The sequence below is a fragment of the Capricornis sumatraensis genome, chromosome 2 (assembly GCF_032405125.1).
Source record: "Capricornis sumatraensis isolate serow.1 chromosome 2, serow.2, whole genome shotgun sequence".
In the NCBI taxonomy this organism is placed as follows: domain Eukaryota; kingdom Metazoa; phylum Chordata; class Mammalia; order Artiodactyla; family Bovidae; genus Capricornis; species Capricornis sumatraensis.
The window spans coordinates 169,437,852-169,463,361 of NC_091070.1; the positions used below are offsets into that span (position 1 = coordinate 169,437,852).

Here is a 25,510-nt window from a genome sequence, read left to right on the forward strand (position 1 = left end):
TCACCTGCTTTAATGAACTGAGGCTTAAATATTTATTTTTTAAAATTACTATCAAAATTGAACATCCCTTAAAAATCCATTTGTTTTCTGTATTTTGAAATGCCTCTGCCAGTGTCATCATCTATGAACTCACAGAATGCCTTATCTACCATCAAGGCATTTCGTGCAGTATTGCATCTGATCAAGGAACTCACTTCATAGCAAAAGAAAAAAATGTATCAACAGGCTAGAGCCCACTGAATCAACTGTGTATACCACATAACCCATCACCCAGACATGCCTGGCTTAATCTAAAGGCAGAATAATTTACTGAAGACTCAATGCCAATTAGGAGGCAACACCCTGAAAAATGGGATTCTCTCTTACAGGATGCAGTTTATACTTGGAATCATAGATGCTATATTCCTCATAATTAGAATACACAGGTCCAAGAATCAATGTGAGAATGTAGGGATGGCTACTCTCTCTATTATGCCCCCCAACGCACCCAAAGAATTTCTGTATCCCATTCTGGCAATGTTGAGCTCTGTTGGTTTTGAGATCTTAGTCTCAATATGGTTATTGGCTCCAACAGGTAACTTAACAATGATTATACTGAACTGGAAGATGAAATTGCCACCTGTCCATTTTAGGCTCCTTATTTATGCTACTGAAACAATAAGAAAAAAAGGGAGTTATCTATGAATGGTGTGGTCAATCCTAATTGCCAAGGGGATATTATGCCGCTACACGCAAAGAAGGCAAAGTGGACTATGAATGGAACCCGAGGGATTTGCTAAGACACCCCTTGAAAGTGAAAGTGAAGTCACTCAGTCATGTCTGACTCTTTGCGACCCCATGGACTGTTAGCCTACCAGGCTCTTCCATCCATGGAATTTTCCAGGCAAGAGTACTGGATTGGGTTGTTATTTCCTTCTCCAGGGGATCTTCTCGACCCAGGGATCGAACCTGGGTCTCCTGCATTGTAGGCAGACACCCTACCATCTGAGCCACCAGGGAAGTCTTCGTATTTCCAACAGTAAAGGTGAATGGAAAACTACAGCAAGCAAAAATGGCAGAATGACTAAGGACTCAGACCTTTCAGGAATGAAGGTCTGGGTCATTCCACCCTTACTGCTGCAAGTTAGGGAAATTCAGAATGGGTAGTGAAAGAAGAAAACCAAATATATCAACTATAACATCATGACCAGTTACAGAAACAAAAACTGCAGTAGCTTTGGATATTATCTCTATGCTTTGTTATATGCATGTTTATTTGTACAAACTAACCATTTTTTCCCTCCCTTTTCATTTTTAAAAAGTTTATTCACAACTTAATGGAGGTTTAGTCTTTAAGTAACAGAATATTCTGTGGGACCATGACTGAATTTGACATAATTAATATGCAATGACTGTCGGGACTATGAATTTTCTCATTTTGGAAAAGAGTGAGAACTCTCTCACTTGTAAATACAGATGTACACATCCTGTTAGGTAGAAACATAAAGTCATTTTGTTGTTGTCAAAAAAATCCAGATGTGCGTAGAATGACATGTACAGAAGCTCTATACCCAAAAGAGTTATGGCAGCTATCAATTTATTGTCACTCAGCTCCAAATTCACACTTCAATATAAGTTCTGCAATAATGGACAGAACCGCTCTGGTATTTCTCCTTAAAGTGTGCATAATGTTAAGTTTTCTCAATTGAGGGAACTGGAGGGACCTTGCAGGATGACAGGCTCCCCTGCAGTTTCCGCTACACTATGGTGGGTCAGCAGTGTAGATATGAGGACATCTGCTGGTGATGCGCCCAGTTACACATTCAGAATGTGCTGTACTCTGATGATCACACAGCTACAGCATGGCATAGTAACTACCTTCCCTCAGCCCTCTGAATACACATATCCTGCATTCCAGGCCTCCTGCCCATACTAATTCCCTTGGCTCTTTCATTCTTTCCTCAAGTCTGCCTCCCACAGTCCTCTTGATGTCAACCTTCCCAACAAGGAGACTGTGTACTCCAGGCCTCCAACCCACACCAGAGCCTACTCTCATTACAGCTGCTGCTGCTGCTGCTAAGTTGCTTCAGTCGTGTCCAACTCTGTGCGACCTCATAGACGGCAGCCCACCAGGCTCCTCCGTCCCTGGGATTCTCCGGGCAAGAACACTGGAGTGGGTTGCCATTTCCTTCTCAAATGCATGAAAGTGAAAAGTAAAAAGTGCATTACACAGCTAGCCACCAGCTATAGTTCACCCCCACCCCATCTGCCTCCTGTTCGCCCTGGACAGCAGACCAGCTCTGACCTGGCAAATCTGCAGGCACTACTGAAACTGTGATTCAGTATTCACATTCTCCAAAGAGACCTGCACTCCAACCTTGGAAATGGGACCCAGATGAGGGCCACTTCCAAGTGTGACCTCTTAGGAGCCCTCTCAGCCCTAGGGTACCTCACAGAGTTTTCTTATATCCTATAGTTATTCTTCCATCACAGTTTAATAATTCTTTATATTAAATCTTTCTTGTTTAAATCATTGTATAGTTTTACTTCAGATTGGATTTTAACTGCCACAGTCTCTGTCTTCATAGAGTTTATAGTCCAGCAAAGAAGATACACATTTTAAGAAAAATAATAAACCTCATTTATAATGAGGAAAATGCTAATTCAGACTACACTTAGGTGAAAGTAAAAGCTGCTCAGTCGTGTCCGACTCTTTGTGACCCCATAGACTATACAGTTCATGGAATTCTCCAGGCCAGAATACTGGAGTGGGTAGCCTTTCCCTTCTCCAGGGGGTCTTCTCAACCTAGGGGATCAAATCCAGCTCTCCCACATTGCAGGCAGATTCTTTACCAGCTGAGCCACAAGGGAAGCCCAAGAATACTGGAGTAGGTAGACTATCCCTTCTCCAGGGGATCTTCTCAACCTAGGGGATCAAATCCAGCTCTCCCACATTGCAGGCAGATTCTTTACCAGCTGAGCCACAAGGGAAGCCCAAGAATACTGGAGTGGGTAGCCTATCCCTTCTCCAGGGGATCTTCCCAACCCAGGAATCGAACCAGGGTCTCCTGCATTACAGGTGGATTCTTTACCAACTGAGCTATCAGGGAATTTTACAACTGCTTGACTGTTAAATGTTAAGGAGTCTGACAGTACCAAATGCTAGGTAGGCTATAGATCAACAACAAACTCTCATACATTGCCAGTAAGAGTATACATTAATAGAATCACTTAGAAAAATAATTTTTCATTATTTTGTAAATCTATACATTCATATACCTTTTAAAATTAAATTTTATTTTTTTAATTTTTAATTGGAGGACAATTGCTTTACAATGTTGTGTTGGTTTCTGCCATACAACAACTAAAATTGGCCATAAGTATACATATATCCCTCTCTCTTGAGTCTCCCTCCCACCCAACCCCCTATCCCACCCCTCTAGGTTGTCACAGAGCTCAAGGTTGGGCTCCCTGTATTATATAGTCATATACCTTTAACTAAATGATGTTTACACATATAGACCTACTTCACCCATTTTCCCCTCAAGAAAATCTAAATCTAGATAAATATTAAAATTTAAATATTAAAATACAGTCAATAGTATTACAGGACCAATTTTAGATTTAAGCAAATATGTATAAAAGGAAGGGCTTTCTCTTTCTTGTACTTTTTTTGTCAGAATGATGAAAACTTAGACCTGAATTTTTAAACAAACACTATCACAAACTATGTAGTGTTATTAATCTAGCATCAAATTGTAGATGTGGCTAAACTGACGTATATATTATTCAGTCTTCCATATTAGCTTCAAATAATTTCATATTACCTTAATTACCCTAATATATAATTTATAAAACTTTAAAAGTTTCAAAAATCAATTAAGTCAATATTCCACTTACGTTACCTGAATATCCCATTTGTGGTGTCCAACTTTTATAACCTGATCTCTGGGGATTTCCAGCACATAATGGAGATTTTAGTATTTGAGGATAACTACTATCTCGTGCAGAGGATGAGCTTGTACCAAGCATAACATTTGATACGTGTGTGTTTTCTGCAAAAGATCTTTTGTTTCTAAAGTATGAACCTAAATTCAAAAAAATTTAATATCAGTTTAAAGTTCAGAATTAGGCAATGTGGTATAAAATCTCTATAATCACTAAAAACTTCACCTCATAATGATTTTTAATATAACAAATTATGACAAAGTTAACATAAATAACATTATACTAAAATATAATGAAAAGTGCTCACAAATATAGCTTTTTCTTATGCAAGCTCACTGAGATTACTCTTGCTAATTAAAACTACCTTCTAAGCTTCAAATACACCTTTGTATAGTAATTATACTACTTTTCCTCTGTTGACTTCTTCATCAAAACTCTCTCCTCCCAGGCAATTGGTATAAAGAAAGTTTAGGCTTACTTGGGTTCAGTTCCTTGTTTAGTTACTTACCTATTGGTATAAGATATTACCTTCTTTTTTAATTTATTTATTTTTTATTGAAGGCTAATTGCTTTACATAATTGTTATTTTATGTGAAACCTCAACATGAATCAGCCATAGGAATATATATATCCCCTTTCTTTTGAACCTCCCTCCCATCTCCCTCCCCATCCCACCCCTCTAAGTTGATACAGAGCCCCTGTTTGAGTTTCCTGAGACATACAGCAAATTCCCATTGGCTATCTTACATATGCTAATGTAAGTTTCCATGTTACTCTTTCCATACATCTCACCCTTTTTTCCCCTCCCTCCAAGTCCTTAAGTCTATTCTCTATGTCTGTTTTTCCACTGTTGCCCTGTAAATAAATTCTTCAGTACCATTTTTCTAGATTCCATATATATGCATTAGAATACAATATTTATCTTTCTTTATCTAGGTTCTAGGTTCATCTACCTCATTAGAACTGACTCAAATGCATTCCTTTTTATGGTTGAATAATATTCCATTGTGTATTTGTACCACAACTTCTTTATCCATTCATCTGTTGATGGATATCTAGGTTGCTTCCATGTTTTAGCTATTATAAATAGTACAGAAAATTAACAATGGGATACATGTGTCTTTTTCAATTTTGGTTTCCTCAGGATATATGCTAGTAAAGTAATGCTCAAAATTATCCAAGCCAGGCTTCAACAATATGTGAACCATGAACTTCCAGATGTTCAAGCTGGTTTTAGAAAATGCAGAGGAACCAGAGATCAAATTGCTAATATCTGCTGGATCATCAAAAAAACAAGAGTTCCAGAAAAACATCTATTTCTGCTTTATTGACTATGTCAAAGCCTTTGACTGTGTGGATCATAATAAACTGTGGAAAATTCTGAAAGAGATGGGAATACCAGACCACCTGACCTGCCTCGTGAGAAACCTATATGCAGGTCAGGAAGCAACAGTTAGAACTGGACACGAACAGACTGCTTCCAAATAGGAAAAGGAGTACATCAAGGCTGTATATTATCACCCTGCTTATTTAACTTATATGCAGAGTACATCATGAGACACAACTGGGCTAGATAAAGCACAAGCTGGAATCAAGATTACCAGGAGAAATATCAATAACCTCATATATGCAGATGACACCACCCTTATGGCAAAAAGTGAAGAACAAAAGAGCCTCTTGATGAAAGTGAAAGAGGAGAGTGAAAAAGTTGGCTTAAAGCTCAACATTCAGAAAATGAAGATCATGGCATCCGGTCTCATCACTTCATGGGAAACAGATGGGGAAACAGTGAAAACAATGGCTGACTTCATTTTGGGGGGCTCCAAAATCACTGCAAATGGTGACTGCAGCCATGAAATTAAAAGACACTTACTCCTTGGAAGGAAACTTCTGACAACCTAGACAGCATATTAAAAAGCAGACATTACTTTGCGAACAAAGGTCCATCTAATCAAGGCTATGGTTTTTCCAGTAGTCATGTATGGATGTGAGAGTTGGACTATAAAGAAAGGTGAGCACTGAAGAATTGATGCTTTTGGACTGTGGTGTTGGAGAAGACTCTTGAGAGTCCCTTGGACTTCAAGGAGATCCAACCAGTCCATCCTAAAGGAAGTCAGTCCTGAATATTCATTGGAAGGACTGATGCTAAAGCTGAAACTCCAGTACTTTGGCCCCCAATGTGAAGAACGGACTCATTAGAAAAGACTCTGATGCTGGGAAAGACTGAAGGCGGGAGGAGAAGGAGTTGACAGAGGATGAGATGGTTGGATAGCATCACCGATTCAATGGACATGAGTTTGAGTAAACTCCGGGAGTTGGTGATGGACAGGGAGGCCTGGTGTGCTGCAGTCCATGGGGTCGCAAACAGTCGGACACAACTGAGTGACTGAACTGAACTGAACTGAACAAGGTATTTGCCTAGGAGTGGGATTGCTGGGTCATATGGTGGTTTTATTCCTTGTTTTTTAAGGAATCTCCATACCATCTTCCATAGTGGCTGTATCAATTTACATTCCCACCAACAGTGCAAGAGCATTCCCTTTTCTCCACACCCTCTCAGCATTTGTTTGTAGACTTTTTGATGATGGCCATTCTGACCAGTGTGACGTGATATCTCATTTTAGTTTGATTTGCATTTCTCTAATAATAAGCAATGTTGAGGATCTTTTCATGTGTTTGCCATCTGTAGGTCTTCTTTGGAGAAATGTCTGTTTAGGTCTTTTTCCCACTTTTTGATAGGGTTGTTTATTTTTCTAGTATTGAGTTGTATGAGCTATTTGTATATTTTGGAAATTAATCCTCTGTCAGTTGTTTCGTTTGCTATTATCTTCTCCCATTCTGAGGATTGTCTTTTCACCTTGCTTATAGTTTCCTTTGCTGTGGAAAAGCTTTTAAGTTTAATTAGGTCCCACTTGTTTACTTTTGTTTTTATTTCCATTACTCTAGGAGGTGGGTCACAGAGGATCTTGCTTTGATTTACATCATTGAGTGTTCTGCCTATGTTTTCCTCTAAGAGTTTTATTGTTTCTGGTCTTACATTTAGGTGTTTAATCCATTTTGAGTTTATCTTTGTGTTTGCTGTTAGGAGGTGTTCTAATTTCATTCTTTTACATATAGTTGTCCAGTTTTTCCTGCACCATTTGTTGAAAAGGCTGTCTTTGCCCCATTGTATATTCTTACCTCCTTTGTCAAAAATAAGATACCCATAGGTGCATGGGTTTGTTTCTGGGCTTTCTAGCTTGCTCCATTGGTCTATATTTCTGCTTTTGTGCCAGTACCAGACTGTCTTGATGATTGTGGCTTTGTAGTATCATCTGAAGTCAGGAAGGTTGATTCTTCCAGCTCCATTCTTCTTTCTCAAGACTGCTGTGGCTATTTGGGGTCTTTTGTGTTTCCATATGAATTGTGAAATGTTTTGTTCTAGTTCTGTGAAAAATGCCATTGGTAATTTGATAGGGATTGCATTGAATCTGTAGACTGCATTTGGTAGAATAGCCATTTTCACAATATCCATTTTTCCTACCCAGGAACATAGAATATCTCTCCATCTGTTTGTCTTTGATTTCTTTCATTAGTGTCTTATAATTTTGCGTACAGTTCTTTAGTCTCCTTAGGTAAATTTATTCCTACATATTTAATTCTTTTTTGTTGCAAAGGTGAAGGGGATTGATTCCTTAATTTCTCTTTCTGATTTTTCATTGCTAGTATACAGAAATGCAAGTGATTTCTGTGTATTGATTTTGTATCCTGCAACTTTGCTATATTTCACTGATTAGCTCTAGTAACTTTTTGATACTATCTTTAGAGTTTTCTATGTACAGTATCTGGAAAATCCCATGGACAGAGGAGCCTGGTAGGCTGCAGTCCATGGGGTCGCTAAGAGTCAGACACAACTGAGTGACTTCACTTTCACTTTTCATTTTCATGCATTGGAGAAGGAAATGGCAACCCACTCCAGTGTTCTTGCCTGGAGAATCCCAGGGACGGGGGAGCCTGGTGGGCTGCCGTCTATGGGGTCGCACAGAGTCGGACACGACTGAAGTGACTTGGCAGCAGAAGCAGCATGTACAGTATCATGTCATCTGCAAACAGTGAGAGCTTTACTTCTTATTTTCCAATCTGGATTCCTTTTATTTCTTTTTCTTCTCTGACTGCTGTAGCTAGGACTTCCAGAACTATGTTGAATAGTAGTGGAGAAAGTGGACACCCTTGTCTTATTCCTGATCTTAGGGAGAATGCTTTCAACTTTTCACCATTGAGAATAATGTTTGCCATAGGCTTATCATATTTGGCCTTTACTATGTTGAGGTAGGTTCCTTCTCTGCCCATTTTCTGAAGAGTTTTAATCATAAATGGGTGCTGACTTTTGTCAAAGGCTTTTTCTGTATCTATTGAGATTATCATATGGTTTTTATCAATTTGTTAATATGGTGAAGATACTACTTTTTTTATAGGGTTGTCATAAAATATGACAGAATGTACATAATCAGTCTAGCATAGTGTCTAGGCACATAGATTTTTTTTTTTCCACTGAAGTATAGTTGATTTACAATGTTGTGGGTACATAGACATTAAAGTTCATTTTTATTTATTTATGTATTTTTGGCTGTGTGAGGTCTTTGGTGCTTTGCACAGGCTTTCTTCAGTTGCAGCAAGCAAGGGCTACTAGAACAGGGGCTACTCTTTGTGGCAATGCATGGGCTTCTCACTGCAGTGGCTTCTCTTTTTGTGATGCACTGGCTCTAGGCACACAGGCTCAGTAGTTGTGGTGCACAGCCTCTAGAGCTCAGGCTCTGTAACTGGCACATGGGCTTAGATGCCCCTCGACACGTGGAATCTTCCAGGAAGAGGGATTCCTGCAGGTGGATTCCTATCCACTGCATAGTGGGCCACCAGGGATTCCAATAAGTCTTTGTTTTTTAATTGGAGGATGATTGCTTTACAATGTTGAGTTGGTTTTTACAACTCGAATCAGCCATCATATATATATAATGATATCCATATATCCCCTCCTTCTAGAGCCTTCCCCTTCTTTCCCATCCCACTCCTCTAGGTCGTTCAGTTCAGTTCAGTCGCTCAGTCGTGTCTGACTCTTTGTGACCCCATAAACCACAGCACACCAGGCCTCCCTGTCCATCACCAACTCCCAGAGTTCACCCAACTCATGTCCACTGAGTCATGATGCCATCTAACCATCTCATCCTCTGTCATCCCCTTCTCCTCCTGCCCTCAATCTTTCCCAGCATCAGGGTCTTTTCCAATCAGTCAGCTCTTGGCATAAAGTGGCCAAAATATTGGAGTTTCAGCTTCAACATCAGTCCTTCCAATGAACCAGGACCGATCTCCTTTAGGATGGACTGGTTGGATCTCCTTGCAGTCCAAGGGACTCTCAAGAGTCTTCTCCAACACCACAGTCCAAAAGCATCAATTCTTTGGCGCTCAGCTTTCTTTATAGCCCAACTCTCACATCCATACATGACTACTGGAAAAACCATAGCTTTGACTAGGTGGACCTTTATGGACAAAGTAGTGTCTCTGCTTTTTAATATGCTGTCTAGGTTGGTCATAACTTTCCTTCTAAGGAATAAGCGTCTTTTACTTTCATGGCTGCAATCACCACCTGCAGTGATTTTGGAGCCTCACAAAATAGTCAGCCACTGTTACTGAGGGCCAAGCCAGGCTCCCTGTGTTATACAGCAGCTTCCCACTAGCTATTTTACACATGATAAAAGTATACACATAAATGCTAATTTCTCAGTTTGTCCTCCATATCCTTCCCCTTCTGTGTCCACAAGTTCATTCTCTACATATGCATCACCATTCGTTCCCTGTAGATAGGTTCATCAGTACTCTTTTTCTATTAAAGGATTCCAAATATATGCATTAATATATAGTATTTGTTTTTCTCTTTCTGACTTACTTCACTCTATAACAGGCTCTAGGTTCATCCACCTCACTAGAACTGACTCAAATTTGTTCTTTTTTATGGCTGAGTAATATTTCATTGTATATATATTCTATGGGCTTCCCTAATAGCTCAGCTGGTAAAGAATCCACCTTCAGTGCAGGAGACCCTGGTTTAACTCCTGGGTCAGAAGAGTTCCTGGAGAAGGGATAAGATACCCACTCCAGTATTCTTGTCTGGAGAAACCCCATGGACAGAGGAGCCTGGTGGGCTACAGTCCATGGGGTCACAAAGAGTCAGACACAACTGAGCGACTAAGCACAGCCCAGCATGTACCATATCTTCTTTATCCATTCATCTGTTGATGGACATCTAGGTTGCTTCCATGTGCAGGCCACTGTAAACAGTGCTACAGTGAACACTGGAATTGTGGTTTTCTCAGGGTGTGTGCCTAGCAATGGGATTGCTAGGTCATATGGTAGCTTTATTCCTAGTGTTTTAAGAAATCTCCATACTGTTCTCCATAGTGGCTATATCAATTTACATTCCTACCAACAGTGCAGGAAGATTCCTTTTTCTCAAGCACATCCTCTCCAGCATTTATATATCCAGTTTATAGATTTGTTGATGGACCTTCTAATTGGTATGAGGTGATACTTCATTGCAGTTTTGATTTGCCTTTCTCTAATAATAAGTGATGTTGAGCATCTTTTCATATGTTTATTGGCCATCTGTATGTCTTCTTTGGAGAAATGTCTGTTTAGGTCTTCTGCCCATTTTTTTATTGGGTTCTTTGTTTTTCTGATATTGAGCTGTTTATATATTTTGGAAATTAATCTTTTCTCAGTTGCTTCATTTGCAATTATTTTCTCCCACTCTGAGGGTTATCTTCTCATCTCTTTATAGTTTCCTTTGCTGTGCAAAAGATTTTAAGTTAAATTAGGAGTTCTTTAAAAAAAAAAATCCTGGGTCTCTTTTGGCCTCTCCTCCTTGATTTCCATAACAATTCTCTATCTTGATTCTCCTTAAACTACTTCTTTTTAGTTTCCATTGCCAGGTCCTTTTCCTCTATCTGCCTCTTAACTGTTGGCTTCCAACAGTTCCAAACTTTACTTTCTCTCTCAAATCAAAATTATACATTTCCTCTGAATATCTCATCTATTATTTTGGCTTTTATTAATATCTATTTCCTGGCAACTCTCAAACCTTCATATACAGCCCTAACTCCTCTCCAACACCGTAAAGTAGAGGGTGGTAAGCTTTTAAATAATGAGCCAGATGTTAAATATTTTAGGCTTTGTGGTCATACTGTCTATTATGATTACTCAGTTCTGACATCATCACAGGAAACAGCCACAGACAATAAGTAAGTAAGACAATAAATGAGTGTATTTCAATGAAACTTTAATTCTGGATTTGTTGTTGTCCAGCCACTCAGTCATGTCCAAGTCTTTGCAACCCCATGGACTGTAGCACACCAGGGTTCCCTGTCCTTCAATATCTCCTGGAATTTGCTCAAACTCATGTCTAATGAGTCGATGATGCCACCCAACCATCTCATGCTCTGTTGTCCCCTTCTTCTGCCCTCAATCTTTCTCAGCATCTAGGCCTTTTCCAGTGAGTCAGTTCTTCACATCAGGTGGCCAAAGTACTGGAGCTTCAGCATCAGTCCTTCCAGTGAATATTCCGATATTTAGTTCTGGATACTATAATATGAATTTCTTCTTTTACTTTTCCAACCCTTTAAAAATGCAAAAACCATTCTTAGGTCTATAGCTGCATTGCTCAGTATAGGAGCTTCTTGCCACGTGTGGCTATTTAAATTAAATTAAAATTAAAATTCAGTTCTTCAGTCACACTAGCCACATTTAAAATGCACAAAAACCACACCTGTCTAGTGGCTACTATATTAGCACAGATATAGAATACATCTATCCACAGAGAGTTCTAACAGATAGGGTGGCTCTAGATCCCTATATTTTTGGATATAAATATCCCAAACTACTTTTTGGATACAAACCATTAGGTATTTTCCCAGAACTACTAAATATCTAAAAGTGAATTACCTCATTAACTTTTCCTCAGAATTTATCCTATCTTTACTACCAGTTGATCAACTACATCATCTTGCAACTTTTCATACAAGTCATAAACTTAGAAGTCACTCTTAACTCCTCTTTCATGAATCCAAACACCCAATCAGTAACCAAATCTAATTATATAGATAGATATCTCACTAAACTTTCTCTCCATCTTCACTCCTATCTGGCCCATTTTAAGCACATATCTTCTTCAGCCTTTTTCAAAAGTCTTTGAGTTATTCTCCTTGCCTTCAACGTGATGCCTCACTAGTCAATTCTTCACATCCATCACGAGTGATCTTTCTGAAAAAGAAATCTCACCATGTCTCCCTTTCTGACAATTTTTCAGTGTCTCCCATATCCACCATAGGATAAAATCTAACATTTTTGTATAGTTTCCAGAAAGATAACAAATTCAAACTAGGATAATTTGAAGAGTGTTTGATAAAGGGAATATTTACAAAGGGGTAGACAGAATATCATCATAAAGAAATGTGTAGAATCAAGACAAAGTATGCTCCATTACTAACCTTAGGCTTAAAGGAGCTAAGGAAGGAGATGGTTACTAGAGACTGGAGACAAACAGGGTTGCTTCTTGTTCTCAGGTTACTTTCAGACTCTAATCCCCTTCTTAAACTTACTTCTCCTAGTTTTTCTCCAATTTCCTTCACTTCTATTTTCCTATATTCCCTTTACCTTCTCTCCTCTGCCCTCAGATTTATATCTCTCCCAGGCTTCTTTCTTAGCCCTAGATTCATATATTCAATTGCATAAATATGAATGTATGGATACCCCAAAGGTTCTTCACACTCAACATGTCCACAGAAGAATTCACCATTTTTCCCTCTAAAAGTTGCTTTTCCTACAAAATTCCATTTATCAGGAAAAAGTAATATCATCTCTTCCAATCACCAAAGCCAGAGATATTTTTGGCATGGCAAAAAAACCTATCTGCCTCCCAGATTAAATACCTGCAAGTACTCTAGGTTTATATTGGGAAGAAACAAAACAGATCACCCTACTGCTCTGTTGTGTTTGTAGTCTACAAACACAACATGCTATATCATACTTCTGTGCCTTTGCACATATTTTTCTTTCTTAAGAGAAAAATAAAAGTTTCTTTTCCATTTTTTTTTCTCCTCTTTCCCTTTAGTTGACATAATCTTCTTCTTCAACACTACCTCAAGTTGAATTTCCTCTGCAAAATTTCTTTAGTTACTTTGTTCCCCTACTTATTAAACACCTCAATATCTATATGGAGAAGGAAATGACAACCCACTCCAGTATTCTTGCCTGGAGAATCCTATGGACAGAGGAGCCTGTCAGGCTATGGTTCATAGGATCACAGAGGGTCAGATACGACTGAAGGTACTAAGCACAATATCTGTAAATAACTCAAAAATAATTATCTTTTAAAAGTTTTATAGATTTTTAAGTCTATCTTCCCTACTGAACCATAAGTTCTTTGAGAGCACAGAATATTATTATCCTCAGCTCCTAAGATAACTCAGCTCCCCGGTGGCTAGGTGGTAAAGAATCTAAAATGCAGATATGGGAGAAAAAGTTTCAAACCCTGGGTCAGGAAGATCTCCTGAAGCAGGAAATGGCAATGCACTCCAATATTCCTGCCTGGGAAACCCATGGACAAAGAAGCCTGACAGGCTACAGTCCATGGGGTCGGAAAGAGTCAGACACAACTGAGCGTGCACTGAGCACCTAAGGTAACTATTTTATCAATTTGGGTCTTGGCTCCCTCTTAAATTGGGACAAAAGAAAAATCTATCTTACAGATTTACTGTAAGGATCAGAGATACAACATGCTAAGTAAGAAGCTAGAACAGAGGAGCAGTCATTAATTAGTGGATGCTATTATTGTTGAAAATAGGTGACAGAACATTTCATGAAGAAGGGGATTATACTGATAAACATGTATGTTGCCTTGAAGGAAGTGAACGTAGGTCAATTAAGTTAGAAAGTAGGGCAATTATTAAGAAATGATGAGATATAAGACTGCAAAAACTGAAAACATATCCCAAGCAGACTTGGATATGCTACTAAAGAGTACAATTTTACCTGCAAATAGAGTCACTGGTTGAAGTGCCACGGGATGTAAGATTTTCATTTTCCATATAACTCTAGTGACACTGTGAGTAAGCTTAGAAGAAAGAAGCATTAGGAGTTTGAGGCAATAATTCAGACACAAAATTAAAAGTGCCTGTAATGGCACAGAGAAAAGAACAGAATTATTTAAAAGATAAATCTAGAACTTGTTAACTTTGGATGTTATGAGTGAGGGAATATTTGAATCATTGAAGTCTCCTAAAGATTTTAAAAACCCAATGATTGAGATAAGAGAAACAGGTTGAGGAGCTGCAGAGAGATGAATTCAATTAATCATATAGTGAGTCTGAGGATGTCCACTGGTTCCTTACTAGAAACTTCAGAAGACAGTCTGAAACAGGAATCTAGGGGCAAAGATGAGATCTGGGCTGTGGTGATAATCACAATCAGACAGAAGTAGCCTAGGAAAAAACCTCTAAGGACAAGCCAATAATTTGTAAACTAACAAAAGTAAGCATAGTTCTATGGAAGGTAGGCGAAAAACAGGGAAGAGTGGAATCAAGGAAATCAAATTAAGACAGTTCAAGACAAGACTGGTGAAGAACATTAAACAGTGGGAAGTTTACATAAGATGAAGTGAAAAGTGACCACTGGATTTGGCATTTGTTACCTTACCAGTGAGTGGCAACGCTGTGTGGGCAAAAGGTGACGGTTTTGTCATGGAGAATCACTGACTATTAAAATAAACGAGTTGAATACTCCTTAAAGGGCATTTTTCACACTAAATGTATTATTCACCTCCATTAGAGAAAATGTTAAATCTGGTCTGTTCTCAAAGCTTATTTGTTTTCAAGATATCCTAGAAGGACTTGGAGGCTTAGGAGCCAAGAGGTTTACCACTCCAATCACTAAACTCGCGCACAAATTCATTCATCTGTCATGGGGCACGGGCGGAGGCACATTACCCCGGATAGGAATATAGCCTGCCTCAGAACTGAGCCATCCGCCATCACGGCCTTGTAAGAAAACCAACGTGAGGAAAAGTCCAGCCCTTAAATCACTCAGACCAACTCAATTCGCAGAGCATTCCATTCCCAAACTCCAGACAGACACCAACTGAAACTTCTGTGGTAACCAGAAACCACGGTTCCCTGAACCTCCAGAAGTTCACACAACTCCTTGCCTTGAGGCGGCAGGGCGCTGGGCGGGTGCCCAGGTAGACTGCTGCTGCCGCTCCTGTCACCCGCCGCTCCAGACGTGCCTGGTGGGGAAGACGCAGAGGCGGCTTGGGCTGAAGGGCGGCTCAGAGGAGTCTCCTGGAGTTCGAAACTGTAGCGGGGACCCTGGGACCGAGCCTCTGGTGAGCAGGGGGAAGCCGCAGGGACAGACGGAAACGCTGGTGATATGTCAGGCCGCAACATCCTTCAGAGCAATTCTGCTGTGTGACAAAGCGACGCGGGGAAAATACGAAAGCGCGGCGCGCGGCGCGCGTAGAGTCGCAGTGCGCACGCGCAGAGCCCCCCGCCCCCCCCCCGCCTCCCCTCCCCCGCCAGTTTACCACGCCCATCCACATTTATCCCCATAGACCAGTCCATGGAGTCGCAAAAAGTTGGGCAGGACGGAGCAACCGAGCACACAGGTGATTAAATGCTTCCTTTGTTAAAATGATTTAAAGAGAACTGGAGAATGTACTCTCAGGTGTCCCGGTCCCGTCAACTGCTGCAGAATTTGGTCAAGCTTAATGCGAGGTCAAGCTTAATCTCTTCTCTGGCTCAAATGCTAAAGAATGGCCTGCAATGCAGGAAACCTGGATTCAACCCCTGGGTCCAGAAGATCCCCTGGAGAAGAGAATGGAAACCCACTCCAGTATTCTTGCCTGGAAAACCCCAAGGACAGAGGAGCCAAGAGTCGGTCATGATTGAGCAACTAACTTTCATAATGCGAGGTAGACCCCCCTCAACTAAACGGAATTCAGGGCCATCAATCCAACTTGTGTGTGTCCGTGCTCAGTAGTGACCCCATGCTATTTGCGACCCCATGGACTGTAGCCCACCAGGGTCCTCCCTCCATGGAATTTTCAAGAATACTGGAGTATGTTGCAAGTTCTTCCTCCAAATACAGCTTGGGAGTCTCACTATTCCCACTACACCTTATTTCCCTTATCACACGACATTCTGTGCTAATATTTCTGAGTTCAGTTCACTCTCAGTCGTGTTCCACTCTTGGTGATCCCATGGACTGCGGCATGCCAGGCCTCCCTGTCCACCACCAACTCCTAGAGTTTACTCAAACTCATGTCCATTCAGTCGGTGATGCCATCCAACCATCTCATCCTCTGTCGTCCCATTCTCCTCCTGCCCTCAATCTTCCCAGCATCAGGGTCTTTCAAATCAGTCAGCTTTTTACATCAGGTGGCCAAAATATTGGAGTTTCAGCTTCAGCATCATTCCTTCCAAAGAATACCCAGGGCTGATCTCCTTCAGAATGGACTGGTTGGATCTCCTTGCAGTCCAAGGGACTCTTAAGTCTCCTCCAACATCACAGTTCAAAAACATCAGCTCTTCGTTGCTCAACTCTCTTTATAGTCCAACTCTCACATTCATACATGACTACTGCAAAAACCATAGCTTTGGCTAGACCGACCTTTGTTGGCCAAGTAACGTCTCTGCTTAATATGCTGTCTAGGTTGGTCATAACTTTCCTTCCAAGGAGTAAGTGTCTTTTAATTTCATGGCTGCAGTCACCATCTGCAGTGATTTGCCATGGCGTGATGGGACCAGATGCCATGATTCTGTTGAATAGACACAGTAATTCAACATGGTAGAGAAAGCAGGATTGAGAAAATACTCTAGATACCATTAGATGTCCATTACCGAATTCATTCAATTGTGAAATCAGATACAGAATATGAAACCACTCAGTCACCCACGTGCAGTGACCGCAGTACTCAAAACTTCCAATGCTACCACTTATATAAAATTGTGTGCCATCCAATGGCTTCCAAACTTTCAGAAACACTGGTAATTCAACCCAAACTTAGTGAAATGTCAAAAAACAATGCCAGACACTTCAATAACATGAAAAGCAGACATTGCTCAATGTGTTAAGAGAAATCATCACTATTCACATGTAAAATTCTTTACTCTTAGGGTTATTATTGCAAACTTGCTTCAGCAAATTTCAACATCATCAAGAAAAATGCTCACTAAAATACTTTTTCTGTAAGAACACAGAGATTAGTGTGGCAAGTATCAGCTTGTATTTTCTTACTGGGCAGGAAAAAAAATGCCAACAATCCCTTGGCATTCTGACATAAAATATTAAAAAGTGACTAAAGTGTTAGTCCAGATTGCAATCCTAATCTTAGTGAATTCTCTTCATTTACCTAACCCACTCTGTACCCAACTCATTAACCACAAGCATGAAATATTCCCAAATTTCAGCCATTTATTTTTATTTCATCTTTTAATTCCTATGTGGTTCATCAACTCTTTATCAGTAACATTCTCACTGACAAAGACCAATCTACATTAACTATAGTTATATATAACATATCAAGGGAGTACCCAGGAAAATCAGAACACAAGACTTCATCAGCTAAAGAGAGTTCAAGTTTGCTGTTATGAAGACATACAATATACTGAAGCATAAACAAAAAAATCAGAGTAACAACAGCATTCCAAAAGGAGAGATACAATAAAGATCTTAATTTACAGTATGTATAATTATAATTTATTAAAATTAACACAATTCATGTACAAAATATTAACATGGTAGTTTGTTAAGTTTTTTAAGCACTTCAACTACTGAAATGTTAAAACACAATAAAAACTATATTAACCAACTTCTCCATCAAGGGATCTAATCTAGCTCACTAGTTCAGGCTGAACATTCACTCTCCGAAGTACTTCTTCAGGCATGCAAAAAACAGGGCTAACAGGTTTAATCTGTTCTTCTCCCAAAAGTGACAATCCAGCAATTCCAAACAGAGTATGGAAAGGATCTACCTATTAAAAAACAAGAATTTATAGAATATTACAAAATGAAAACTTCTAAAACCCTGCTTTTGAACAGGGATTATACTGGAGCCCATTGTACTCTATATAAATATTATCTTAAAATTTTGTGAAATAATGGTTTCAAACTGCACTTTTGAAACAGAGGACTTGGCACACACACTCATTTCTTAGGCATAAGTACTGTAAATGTGTTTCAGATCTTTCATACACTCTTTTGTGTGTGTTAGTCACTCAGTCACGTTTGAATCTCTACGACCCCATGGACTGTAGCCTGCCAGGCTCCTGTCCATGGAATTCTCCAGGCAAGAATACTGTGATTGAACCTGGGTCTTAGGCATTGCAGGCAGATTCTTTACCATCTGAGCCACCAGAAAAGCACCTTAGTACACTTTGAAATGACATTTTAAAAGCAACACTTGAAAAATACTATTTGTTCCCCACCAATTCCTAGTTTAAAAAATTTAGAACCCTTAGAATCTTAGAACAACGCTGAAAATTTTTAACTGTTACACTAACAGTCATAAGTATACTTGCCATATCTCCTGGCCTATCTGCAAATCCTCCTGTTTCTTCATCTTGACATGCTAGGATGAAACTGCGGAGCTTTTCTCTATCAATCCAATGAAGCCTTCCAATTATCTTTAGGGAAGCCAACACCCACCATGAATAGCATACATCTGGTAACTAGGAGGAAAAAGCCACAAGTTGCCACAAACGTATTTTCTAAATACCTGGGGTGGGAGGGGAATCAAGGGATATATTGACAATGCAGTGTTTGAAACACTGAAATCCAAAAATTGCTTAGAATTAAAAGATAATCATTGGAAAACAGATCAAATGCTTCATTCCACAGAACTAGAATATGAGTATGCAGGCATGCTCAGTCATGTCTCACTCTGCAACCCCATGAACTGTAGCCCACCAGGCTCCTCTGTCCATGGAAATTTTCAGGCAAAGAATACTGGAGTAGATTGCCATTTTCTTCTCTAGGGGATCGTCCTGAGCCAGGGATCGAACCATGTCTCCTGTGCTGCCTGCACTGCAGGCAGATTCTTGATTCCACAGAAAACCATGCTAAATGTTTCAGTTTCAGTATTCACTGATAACCATCCATCCACCTTAATTTCTATATGAAATGAATGCCTACATCAGTCCCTTTTCCAAGAAACTGGTAGTAAGGCTTATAACTATGGCAATATACGTTCCACTGCCATGGGCAGCATTTTCAATTAAGTGCTGTCCAGGAAGGTATACAACTTGGTTTAAAAAAATAAAATCACCCTTGCTCATCAAATCATAACTTAAATGCAGAAGACCCCACACCTTACACTGAATTTCAACTGGATCCCAGGGTGATCCACAAGAACATTAAAAGCTGTCCTAGATTGTACGTGCTATCCCCACCCTCACTCATTTCCTAATTATTGAAAAGTTGTCCAGATTTTTCAACGGATTTTAACTAAGTACCACTTATCGTTTTTAAACTTATTCAGAAGTAACAAGCAAGCAAAATTACACAAAAATACAATGACCCAGAATAAAAGCATCACTATGCTTTATCATATTTTAGCTCAAGGGCCTAAACCGAAGAACAGCTTTTAGTATTTGTAAATGATTTTTAAAAACAGTATTGTGAAAGGAAAATGATTATGAAATTCATACTTGTCCATTAGTAGTAATTTTAATGGAATACAACCACACCCATTCATTTTTTATTGTCTGTGGCAACAATGTTCTTCAGGGCAGCAGTGTAGCTGCAACAAGCCCATGGGGCAAAGATAAAAATATTTACTATCTGGTCTTTACAGACCCAATTTAAAGTATGTGGAGAGCTAAACAGAATCGAGTTTTTCTTTAAAAATATTTTTAAATGAAGATGTTGTAATCCAGTTTTTAAAAAGAAATCTTTCTTTTGGCAAATCCATTATCCTTTCCCATCTGTAAGTGAGCATGGAGATTTCTGTACAAGATCCAAGTGTTAATAGTGGCCTTTGATTCCCAGATATGTATAATGCACAACTGTGAATGCCCAGTATAGTTTAAAGAAGAAAGTTTCATGTAGGTGAAAAACAGAAAGCCTTCAAAAGGATTTTTATAAATTAAATTCTGAAGGACTCCTTCAGAAGGAATTTTATAAATAAGTATAAATTTTAAGAATTTATACTATGAATACAAACACATTTTAAAGCCCAGAGTTATTTGTCAAAGAAAATCAAAAAGTACCAGGCAATCTTGTCATGACTGTCTTTTAAATGGACATCAGGATTAACAGGCATTTCAACTTTTGCTTTACTTCTGCCAAGAGCATTTTTAGAAGGTACAACTAGATTTTGCGAAGTATTAGAGTACAGTAAAAAAGCTCATGATCAATTTATAAGAGCAATACTACAAAACAAAAGGCAAAAAAAAGCAGTCCTCACTCAAGTTTATAAAATTTAAAGATTAATCTTAAAAAACAATACCTTCTCTGGCCTTCCATTGAGTCCGCCTGATGGAAGCTGTCGTTCACAAAGCCACCAACCGAGTAAATCAGAATTTACTTGGTGCAACTGACTAGTAATAGCCAAGAATCCTGTGCAACAATAGATCTAAAATTACAGACATAAAGTACATGTGTATAATAGTTTTTCAACAATAACACTGATTTTTTAAAATCTACTTTAATTATTAAAGCTTCATTTTCTATCTAAAAATTTGCTGACAGTAAAAATCACATAGTTGTTTGAACAAATCTGAAGCATACTACTAGGATCCAACTCTGCAATGAAAGACTACCACGTTTTTTCATGGCTAAGAGCAAAGTGTTTGACAATCGTTTACATATACAACATCCTCTAACACAGGTGCTCAGGATAGGGAGATACAGAATGTTTTTTATCTGCTTACTGAAAATCAGAGAAGGGAATGGCAACCCACTCCAGTCTTCTTGTCTGGAGAATTCCATGGACAGAGGAGCCTAGGGGGCTATAGTCCATGAGGTCGCAAAAAGCTGTACATAACTGAGTAACTAACACACACACATAAAAACTAATGGAAAATCAAAATGCATTTCTGGTTAATTACAAAACTACTTATGTTTATCTGGGCCAGAGGATTTTACCAATAGGGGACTCAAAAGTCAGCAACTGTAAAAATGCCTACATTTTAATCTGGATTAATGTATTACCTGCCCAGCATGGGATTCAGAACCTGGTCTGCAACCGAATCCACCATCAAAGTTCATACATGATAAAACAAATTCGATTGCCTTTTCCACATTAATAGCATCCAACTTCCCCTGTAAACAGAAAACATGCCTATTAAGTTCCAGAATAATCATCAAAAGTTAATCATTTCCAATACAACGTTTGAAACTTACCAATAGTGCCAAAGTTGCCACTGCACAAAAAGAGAATCTTGTATCAATTTCTCCTAAAAATAGAGCAAACCAAAGCATTATGTGTTATCAGAGGCTTCTAATCATATTATATAAAGTTAATTAAAAATCTCTGTACAACTACCATAGTTATATTTCCAAAAGTTCAGGCCTAACATGTACTTCTATCATCCAGGAGGAAAACTACATGTGAAGTGTATATTCACTTACTTTACTTCTAAGGAAACTAAGTACTAGAAAATGGCTCAAAAGTACTGTGAATTAATTGCTTACTGAGCAGGCTAGTTAATTTCTAAGAATGATAATAAACTTACCCTATAATATAAAAGTAGATTTTCACATCCCATGAAGCAGCTGGTCTCTCCGGCCTGCACTGTATTCAGCCCTAAAGCAGAGATTATCTAGATTTATCAAGTAAAATACTACTCCCTCCCTCCACTCAAATATTCAGTAATTTTGTAAAGTTTTTTTAAAAATTATTTTCCCCTTGCCAGTTAAGTTTTTAAAAAACTTTACAAAGCCACCAAATACTGGGGAAAAAAGTTTCACCTACCTTATCTTTTAGACTTGCCCTCTCTGTTCCAGTACTCCTGTATGCTGCTATAACTAGCACAGTGCATGCTGGAACTTCCAGCAGACCATTAACTCCAGTTAGACCAGCTGCTTAGTGGGACCTGAAAAAATGAAGAACTTATAATCTCCTTATAAACTATTAGCAAAGCCTCATTATACTTTATAATCTGCAACCAAGCTTATTACTGTAATAAACACCAAAGCAAAACATTTTTCTATCGGTATTCTAGGAGCCATGATTAAAGTGACATTACCCCAAATATCTCCAGCAAAAGAACCATCTTCTTTCTGTAGACTCTGAACATATTCCACAACTTTATTTATGTCAATAACATTAATACTATCATAGAGAGTAAGTATCTGTAACAGAAACAAACCATGATAAGTAGATACCTCGCCACTGGTCAGTTTGTTCTAATGATGTTCTTCTCAACTACCTTCTAAGTTGTCAAGCATGCATGTCCTTTTGTCTATGCACCTTGAAAACTTTTCTCAAATATGTAATTCTATTACGGAGTAAAATTATAGGTATTACCAACGTCTTTAACCATTGTTAACACTGAGACTCATTTATGAAACTTATACAGACTTTAAACCCTTATTTGTGAATCTTCACAAATATCAAAATCAAAGCTAACTCCAGATGGACATCCCTGGTGGTTCAGTAGTTAGGATTCAGTGCTTTTACTGCCTTGACCCCAATTCAATCTCTGGTCAGGGAACTAAGATCCCACAAGCCAGAGCAAGGCCAAAAAAAAATTTTTTTTAATTTTTTAAAAAGTCAACTCCATAGTAAAAAGCAAAGTCGTGAAATGGCAGAGTAAAAGCAGGGAACCATAGGCAGCTTGGCATTTCCAGAAATTAGATGAGAAGATGAAACTAAAGGGAACAAATGCCATGCAGGAAGTCTGACTAATACAAAAAAAGCTGAATGAAGGAGGCTTCTACACATATTGTACACAGGCTTCAAGCAGTTTATATAATCCATTATGCTATGCACTGTTCTCTGAATAAGTTCCACGTGACAAATCTTTAGAATATACTACCTGCTTTAAAAAATGTTATCATCAGGTAAGACTTAACATGTTTTCTATCGGGATAGGGTATAAATCTATTGGGATAGGGTAGGTCATGCTGTACAGTAAATAAATCAGATTTCAGTGCCTTAACACCAAAAGAATTTTTCTTGCTCAAAAAAAAAAAAAACTTCCACTTAGTGACTTCCAGACATTTACATATATGTAAGATAAACATTTTACTGTCCAAGGTCTCAGTGTCATTTTAGAATTTACATCAACTTTGGATTCAGCTAATACATGCCATCACATCACTGACCTTGCTTTGAAACAGATCTCATCTGAAAAGATATGGGTAACTTTTTACATAGCTACTGATCCCTATTTTCAATTCTCTTACTCAGGTAACAGAATACACTACCCAGACTGCTGAATTTTCATTAGTATTTACCTGAACAGCACTAAGAGTATACAAAAGATGAGGATCATGTCCAATACTAGCACTTATTCCACCACACTCATGCTGACAAGACTTAATAAACGTCAGAATTTCTTCTCTATTCATGCGATGTAGTTGTCCCATGAGATCCATTACGGTCAGACCCCAATAGATGCCACTCATTCTCAAATATTCAGACATGCAATATTCCTAAAACACAGAAATTAATGTGTCAGTCTGAATTGATGTCAGTTTAAAGATACTCAACACAGAAGCTAAATACCCATACTGTTCTATGGCTCTAACAACTCCACAGCTGCAGATTATTTATGGGAATTCATTAGTAGAGATGTTTCCCAACATGGTAAATAATTCAGATCTTTCTATACTATAGGGAAAATACTTACTTCTAATTAAGCTGTTTAATTCAGTTTTCCCTAAGGATCCCAGAGATGAAAACGGGGAACATTGTTCAAGGTAAAACTTTTTCAAGGTCTCAGCATAATTCTAGAGCTTAAGTGTTATTACACATCACCATAAACTCAGGTAATACATGCCAACACATCATTGACCTTGAAAGTAGCTCAACTACAGAAATAGGAAACTATTGGCTATCTCAAAATTCTTACATATCTGGACAGAAGGTAATCTACTTTGCCTGCCAAAGCTTCTACATAAGTATTGCTAAGAATCAAGGTTAACTCCCATGGCTAGTCAACCACAGACATCATTCCCTTGTATGCAGGAGTTGGAAACCATTTTTAAGAAAAACACAAACCATCCTGAGCAAATGATTTGACACGTTTACAGAACAAAAACTTTTCAACACAGAAGTATACATACGTAATCATCTTTCTTTGAGCCATAGGATGCAATATAATCAGCATGCTTCTCCAGTAACAGGCTGTCAGGTGCATCTGACTTAATGATAACATCCTTCTGCGGTGTACCCTTTCACACACAAGAGATTTCATAAATTTTTATCTTTTAATGTTTGACCTCAGAGCCTACATTTCAATATACATATGAACTCTTATTTCATCTTGCCATATAGAAGCTTTCAATTTTAAAAGTAGCTGAGTAAAAAGAACTAAAGCTTTCATAAAGTTTCAGGTATTCTTCAGGTCTCAGAGTAATTCTAGAGCTAAAGTAGTAATAATCAACTTTAGATTCAGAATACATGCCAGCTCATCATCGACCCAAAAAACTACCGTCCTCATCTCGGCTGAAAAGTTAAGTAAAACAGACTATGAAAATTTTCAACTTATGGTTTACACGTGGCAGAAAGCAAGCTAAAGCATTAAACTTATCTGTCCCATAATCTGCAGTTGGGTTCTCTAGTGAAAGTCCATTAATCTTAAAAACTCAGGTTTCAAAGCACCTTCCATGCAAGCCAACAGTTCTTTACCAGGTTAACAATTCTTTTCCAGCTTTAGTCTTAAGTTTCTGCATTTGCAACAAGCTCCCGGGTGATGACTGTTCTTGCTCTAGTTCGGCACATTTTTCAGCTACATCTTTGTGACTGAAGCTACATTTTAAGTAGTTCGAGATCATTACCAATAAAAATGAAGTAGTTAATTTCCTTCATATCCCATTAAAACTTATTAGAACGAGACCATATCATTAACAATTCCAAATATTTCGAGCCACATATACACGGTTATATGGAAGCTAAGAACTAACCGGCTTTTGTGGGGGGCCAGGAGATTAAGAAAGAAAGTCGTCGAACCCCGAGTCCCGCCCGATAGCAGGAAGTCCGGCCGCACCCGCACCCTCGATATCAGCAGAAAACGCTGAGTAACCCTTCACATTGTCTATGAGCCCTCAAAATACCTTCCAAGGCCTGTGTTTTAACCCAATCATTCTCCAATACTAAGAAAACTACCCACTAGTGACTAAAGAGCTTAAATATTACCCTATCCATTCTCCTATGGACACATCTAGACAGCAATACAAAACACGTCCACACTCACCATGACTGAGAGCGAAAAGAGAACTTAGCTCTTCAGTGGGCGGACTTAGCAGGCAAGCGCCTGCGCAGAAGCGCTCCTCAGGCCCCCTCTCCGCCCCGACATAGCTGACCACCGTTCTCGCCTGAAGGAAGCAGTAGTTC

At 38.8% G+C, this 25,510-nt stretch overlaps 2 protein-coding genes and 3 non-coding genes across 5 annotated transcripts in view; all 5 read right to left on the reverse strand.

Moving 5' to 3' along the window:
- The window catches only part of MSH4 (mutS homolog 4), an 85,241-nt gene extending 69,846 nt beyond the window's left edge, over positions 1-15,395 (reverse strand). Inside the window, exons 1-2 of the mRNA XM_068966161.1 lie at positions 15,158-15,395; positions 3,885-4,067 (exon numbers count right to left, since the gene is read on the reverse strand). Coding sequence (XP_068822262.1) covers positions 3,885-4,067; positions 15,158-15,395 — 421 coding nt within the window. The remainder of the gene's footprint in view (positions 1-3,884; positions 4,068-15,157) is intronic.
- A 2,039-nt stretch (positions 15,396-17,434) lies between these two features.
- RABGGTB (Rab geranylgeranyltransferase subunit beta) lies at positions 17,435-25,404 on the reverse strand. The gene is given in 11 exon segments (XM_068964299.1): positions 17,435-17,981; positions 18,528-18,620; positions 18,622-18,653; positions 18,656-18,677; positions 20,456-20,581; positions 21,160-21,270; positions 21,352-21,404; positions 22,197-22,302; positions 23,410-23,607; positions 24,241-24,348; positions 25,371-25,404. Coding segments are annotated over 11 exon segments (993 nt in total). The 5' UTR covers positions 25,374-25,404; the 3' UTR covers positions 17,435-17,840.
- LOC138074744 (small nucleolar RNA SNORD45) lies at positions 23,207-23,278 on the reverse strand. Its single transcript, XR_011144556.1, has one exon. It is a non-coding gene; the product is annotated as a small nucleolar RNA SNORD45 (small nucleolar RNA).
- On the reverse strand, positions 23,888-23,970 carry LOC138074746 (small nucleolar RNA SNORD45). The gene has a single exon (XR_011144558.1). It is a non-coding gene; the product is annotated as a small nucleolar RNA SNORD45 (small nucleolar RNA).
- LOC138074745 (small nucleolar RNA SNORD45) lies at positions 24,519-24,597 on the reverse strand. The gene has a single exon (XR_011144557.1). It is a non-coding gene; the product is annotated as a small nucleolar RNA SNORD45 (small nucleolar RNA).
- Positions 25,405-25,510: the final 106 nt, after the last annotated feature.